The 6,431-nt window shown below is 39.7% G+C and overlaps 1 protein-coding gene across 1 annotated transcript; it reads right to left on the minus strand.

Annotated features, from left to right (window-relative positions):
* Nucleotides 1-832: 832 nt before the first annotated feature.
* pgpep1 (pyroglutamyl-peptidase I) lies at nucleotides 833-5,001 on the minus strand. Its single transcript, XM_080726654.1, has 5 exons — nucleotides 4,896-5,001; nucleotides 3,859-3,911; nucleotides 3,322-3,438; nucleotides 2,840-3,072; nucleotides 833-1,664 (listed from the first exon to the last, which is right to left on the minus strand). Exons 1-5 carry the CDS (start codon nucleotides 4,924-4,926, stop codon nucleotides 1,454-1,456), a joined length of 645 nt encoding a protein of 214 aa, XP_080582780.1. The 5' UTR covers nucleotides 4,927-5,001; the 3' UTR covers nucleotides 833-1,453.
* Between the last annotated feature and the right edge of the window lie 1,430 nt (nucleotides 5,002-6,431).

The following is a 6,431-nucleotide window of genomic DNA, read 5'->3' on the forward strand; positions in this document are numbered from 1 at the left end:
ACTTGGGCCTTTAAATTCCCTGAGGAACATAGGCCATTGGTGAAACTCCTCCATCCTCTCCAGTCTTATGCCCTCCAATCCAGTTGTTGCCATGACATATCTTTATAAGTTGCCTCTCTATTGGGAAATTAGTGGACACAAAGTACTGATAAGATCGGAAAAAAATAAATAGAATGGTATCAAACACGACACACGTGCATACCGGTATCTCCTTGTATGGGCCGTTCCATGACGTTAGTTATCTCCATACATGGAGTTCCGTGCTCATACGGACACAGACATATTATCTCATTCTCCATACATGGAGTTCTGTGTTCACATGGACATTCCGTGCTCATAAATACTTATAGCACCGCTCAAAAAGATCGCACCTTGTGCTATGTGAGAAATGCTCACTTCGCATTGTATCAAACACGACACGTGCATTATCTCCTTGTATGGGCCGTTATGTCCGTGACATCAGCTGTGGTGATGTCGGTCTCTGTCTACTTTCTATGTCTCGTACTATGGACGTAGGGACACACAAAGCCAGACGTAGGAGCGGTTAGCACCGCTCAAAAATAGAATTCATAACCTTTTGTAAATTATGTAGTTGTATATATTGCAATAATAATGTGTCATTGGGAAGAAAGAAAATCACAAGCCACACAAAGACACCATTCGGGTACCACTGCTCTAATGTAGAGTATATAGTCTACCAATATAACAGTTAGTTTATACAATTTTGTGCAGATAGCCGTCTGTACAAGTGTGCAAACTGGGGTGTTGGGAGTGGGGATTAAACTGAGAAATGAGGTTGTGTAAAGTGATTTAATCACATCTTTATTATAGCTTTGAGCACTTTGTATAGACAAAGAATATGAAAAAAATGTATTTTCATCAATCAACACAAACTGATTGCACGTGCAATAAATTCCCTGAGATTAAAACATGATTGTAAGTGTTGATCTTTCAAATACTTTAAATTCTGACATTTTCAAATTCATCACATCAACAAACACACAATAAAAGGGAAAGAAAGGATACTTGCACAGTAATAACCTAGTTACTATATGAACAGGAACTGAAGCTGGGGAGAGCTCATAGAAAATCAAGCATGGAGCAGTAGATTGGTCTGTGAACAACCCAGCACACTCGCACAGCTGGTATGTGGATGGATGTTATCGCACCAAAATGTACTGTAACTGTAAATGCTCATACTTTATGCAGTATTCAGCCTGGGCCAAGGAATGGATTATAAGATCATGGAGTCATCATCACTTATTCTGTGAGTTATGGCTTAGAACACTTTTTCAGTCAGGAACTCAAATGAAAGTCGACTGAGGACCAATGGTTCATTACCGCACATGCTGCTGTGCATGCGGGGCGTGGCAGGAGCAGTGTTGCGTCTTGGACTGTGCAGTCTGTTGGCCAAGTGACATGCACAGTAGTTTAAGAACGCCATGCTACAAGTCTATGACGAGTTGGTGTGATGGCAGTGGTCACAATGTTTGCGCTCCTCCTCAGTGTGTTTCAACAGCTCCAACATTTCCAACACTATGGCCTGCAGGGCCCTGCCCAGATCCTGGCTGCTGTATGGGTTCCCCAGAGGAGGGACATGGACAAAGGCAGCCCGGCCCTGTCCTAGGAACAGAGACGTGTAGTAGGTGTAATCACATAGGTACCTGCAGGGAGGTAAAGGATGGCAAAGGTGTGTTAAGGTTATTATATAATCTTGGCTTGTGTTTCCATTCCACATACTACAAAAGGCTTAGTTGTGGGTGAGGTTTATGGGAATAGGATACTCCTATTCCTATATTTATAGTTCACAGCTATTTGATCTCTCTTGGGGGGAAAAAACAGACAAGGCTCAATAACAGTGTGTAATGTGACCTGAGAACTTCTGCTAGCAGTGCATAGCACCACATCAAAATGTATTTATGATTACCAAACATCCCACATAATTGTCTGTTAGACAGTGGAACAGTTCCTTTTTTGAGCGGTGGTCACAACGCTCCTATACGTGGCCGTGTGTGTGGGTCTGTCTGTCTGTCTGTCTGTCTGTCTGTCTGTCTGTCTGTCTGTCTGCCTGCGTGTCTGTCTGTATGTAGCCTCAAGTCTGCAGTACCTTTTCTGACCACACATGTTAAGGGAGGGGCGCTGTTCTTCAGCCTCAGGCCAGGCACACTCACACTCACACTCACATTCACACACACATACATACACACGCACGCACGCACGCACACACACACACACACACACACACACACACACACACACACACACTCACGCAGCTTCCACCGCTCAGTTCACACGAGTGTGATTTTTTGTCAGACATTTAAGGGGGTCAAAGGTTGACAGGTATTTCACTTTAGGTTATTTTTTCCCTGGGCTTTTGTTCTCACAGTAAGAACTACTGTACAAAGGTGACAATCCACATGAGATGGAGATTGGAGAGAGAGATTTGTTTTTCAACCCATACACACTAAAATTCTGTAGGGGTGTGATGTCCGTGATTTGGGACATTGTCCCAAATCAAATCAACCAAAACATGTTATTTTCTAATCCAGCATGCCGGAGTGTTTGGCAACTCTATATGACTATGATTTCAAGACAGCGCTGTATTAGGCTGTATTGTCCTGGTGTATGTTTTGGCGAATACCATCGATCTAAACTCTGTCAAAGAGGCGAAGGGACTTACAAAAGACAGCTTGGACTGAAATGAATGATGAACAAACCTTAGAACTCTCATGATTTGGGGGTTTGGGATATTATGTTTAATGTGTATTTTTGTGTTAATCTAAAACTAAAGTATGCATGTTATGTATGGGTGTCACTGCACTGTCTACACATCACTAACCTTCCAGCATCCTTAGACACAGATACAGCCACCCCAAGGCCAGAGTTATTCACTCTCTTGCAGACCTCGTCCATGTCCAGGGCTGAGTCTAGGCAGTCAGGGCCATTCTCCATGCAGCACTGGGAGGCAGGGCAGAAGCTGCAGTTGTCCATCCGTTTGTAGCCCTGGTTGTGTCCACACTGCTCCAGAGTGACTGTTGTGGCTAATCCAGAGACACCGACATGGACCACAAGCTGGAGACCAAAACAATGAACATACAATGGAGGTGAAGAGTTTGGTTTAGTTTTATTAATGGTTTGATTTTATATATATATATATATAAATTATGCAAAACAATATGTACACTACAGTATGTTATATATATATATATATATATATATATATATATATATATATATATATATATATTTGTTTTTAAACAATTATGTGTTCATTATGTACAAGAGAGAAAAACATTTGCTCAAGAAGATTTCCTTGACTACCTGTGGTTGGTGCTGTTTCCATAATGATGGGACTAAACTCTGAACAGCTTGGTATTCAACAGGCACTTCACATACTTGAAGGTCTACTCCGTCCCCTAGCCCCAACCGCTCTAGTTCCTGTATGCACAGGAATCATACAATGCACAAGGACACAACATACATTATTTGATGCACTTTTGAGTTTTGTTGTTATTATTGACTCCAGAAAATGTATTAGAAATGTATTGATAAAAGTGAGAAGTGTCTCCTACTACACCCCAATCCTACACAACTCCTTAAAGGGGAGAACCTCCCATTTTCAAATATGAACTATGTCATTAATATACCTTTGAGTTGTGATGATGTCATCTCGGTGTACTTTGCAATACAAACCCCAAAATCAATCCTCCAGTAGAGGCAACACAGAAGGGGGGGGGGGGGGGGGCTTTTTTCTTATTTCCACTTAACAACACAAAGGTATATTAATTTTCAACATAGTTCAATGTTGAAAATAGTTGGTTCTCCCCTTTAAATAGGAAGAAATAGATCAATGATTACCTGAACTGCCACCCAACTGGCGTTGATTTTGTGCTCTCCAAAAGCCTCAAACCCTGTCATCAACAAACCAGTCTGTCAACAACTGACAAAATGATATAGCTGCTGTTGCTTATCTTTTATGATCAGAACTGGCGCCAATAGCCCACAGCTGCTCTGTGTCACACAAAAAACCTCTTCATTCAAAGTCTAAAGGTTGGATCAAGTAAGTTAATCATTAATTTTTAGCACTACTTAATAGTCAATGTCAGCACATGACATGACATGACAGCACAAGATCGATCTTTATTTTGTTAAAACCAGTTAACACAAACTGGCAACACACTTTTAGTGAAATGCAGTGGTGTAAAAGTCACTATGTTGTACTTAAGTAACATTTTGAGGTATTTGTAATTTACTTGAGTATTTCAAATTTCCAATACTTTCACTTCTACTATACTCCGTTTCCACCACATCTCCGATCAAAATATTGTACTTTTTACTCCACTACATTTATTTGAGAACTTAATTAGTTAGGCTACTACTACTTTGTAGATTTAGATTTTTGTTACAATTTCAAAAGATCTTTATAAATTGAAAACGTGAAATGGGACATTCTGCATAATGAGTAGTCTACTTTTACTGTTGGTAGGCCTACTTTAAGTGTATTTTGATGCCAATACTTTTGTAGGCTACTTTAATCAAGTACATTTTGAATTCCGCACTTTTAAAGAGCATTGCAGTATTGATACTTTTACTTGAGTAAAACGTTTGAGTACTTTTTCCACCACTGCTTCCTGGCAACACAATTTAAGTGAAATGTTTTGTTTTGAGTGACATACCGGGTTCAGTGCATAGCAAATTGTTATTACATTGTTATTACATATCATATTTATATGTGACAATGTACGGTAAATGTAGCTGTCTCCCATAGCTGTGACAATGAGACAAGACACAAGTGGAACTCATAGAAAACAACAAACCGGTACTACTGTAAGCTATTATATAATTTATTAGATAACTGACAACCTTTTTGGTTAAAACATCTTTTAACAGCTTACCTGTTATTATCACTTTCTTCTTAGAGGCCATGGTGTGGTTTATTTGATGGGAATTCTCAAAAAGCAATGTAACTATTTATCGTACAGTATGTACACCAGATGTAGCCTGACGCCTGATTATGGATCCCACTGGAGAAGATGGATGGAAACGGTATATAGCGCTCGTTTTCACCAGCGTCGGCAGGTTAGCTACTCACCAGCGTCGGCAGGTTAGCATTTCACCAGGTTAGCATTCACCAGCGTTAGTTTTACTGAGGTTAAGGTTAGGGTTAGGGTTAAAGTTAGGCTTAAGGTTAGGGTAGAGTCAGGGTTAAGGATAGGTTTAGGTTTTGGTGCACCTCTGCCGCGGTCCAAGTGACTACAATGGAGCGCTCCCTACATCCGGTTCAGCCAATCACAAGCTTCAAAAATGTGTCCGGGGCGTGGTTATCCATCTTTCCCAGTGGGACACTCTTCCTCTACCGTTTGGCTTGGAAAACAAAACACAACCCGAACACAACACACCCAGCTGGATTATACTGCCACCTGCTGTACTGGCAGTCTGGTGGAGAAACACTAAGGTCTTCAAATTACTTTAGACAGTGGTGGGGGAAAAGTACTCAAATGTTTTACCTAATTAGTAGGCACTTTATGCACATTACAACAAATTTCTGTGTAAACAGACAATAAACTGACTTGAACTTGAACTAGTATAATAAGTATCAATACTGCAATATAGAAATACTCTGTTACAAGTAATAGTCCGGAATCCTATATTTACTTGAGTAAAAGTACAAAAGTATTGGTATCAAAATGTACTTATGATGTCACAAAGAAATTAGCTAACAAAATTGAAACTGGTAAATGGGTACTGTCTCCTTATTAGATGAAATTGGCAACCCACCCAAAAATGTATTTTCTGTAAAGAGGCGGAGAGGTGAGGAGACCCCTGTTGTTGAACAAACACTTATAATATGAGTATATATGAAAATATTATAGCAATGATCACAATCAGAATACAGAGCTTTAACCTTTTCACACTTTTTTAATAATAATAATAATAATATTGTCCAAAAGCACACAACATAACAGCAAGACAATACATGAAATCCCCATGTGTGTACACAGAACCATCATTGAGGCAGTTTTTTTTGTGCAGAAATGGCTGAAGGGACAACACTGCTTTTGCCATTTAAATGTGCTGTATCTTCGTCTAGAATAGATGGAAGTCTGAAGTGACAATGTAGGGGATGATCTTTATGAGGGCTAAACGTCATGTGTGATTGCTTTATTGTTCATATCAGAAAGTGTGGGAAGTCTGATTAAGTGATTATATTCGGGTAATACTGAAATGTTTTTTGTTTTGGGGGAACAACACAATAAACAGAACAGGTTAAATAATGCTTTTGTTTGACTGGTTGATTGATTGAAGACTTTATTTGAAGTTCACATAGGAAAAGGTACAGTTTCATGACAGTACAGTTCACTGGTACAAGGTCAACTAAAAGTATTATTGTACAGTAATAACAGAAGGTGAGGGGCAACAGACAATGATCT

This window comes from Nannobrachium achirus (genome assembly GCF_963921795.1).
Source record: "Nannobrachium achirus genome assembly, chromosome: 5".
NCBI classification, from domain to species: domain Eukaryota; kingdom Metazoa; phylum Chordata; class Actinopteri; order Myctophiformes; family Myctophidae; genus Nannobrachium; species Nannobrachium achirus.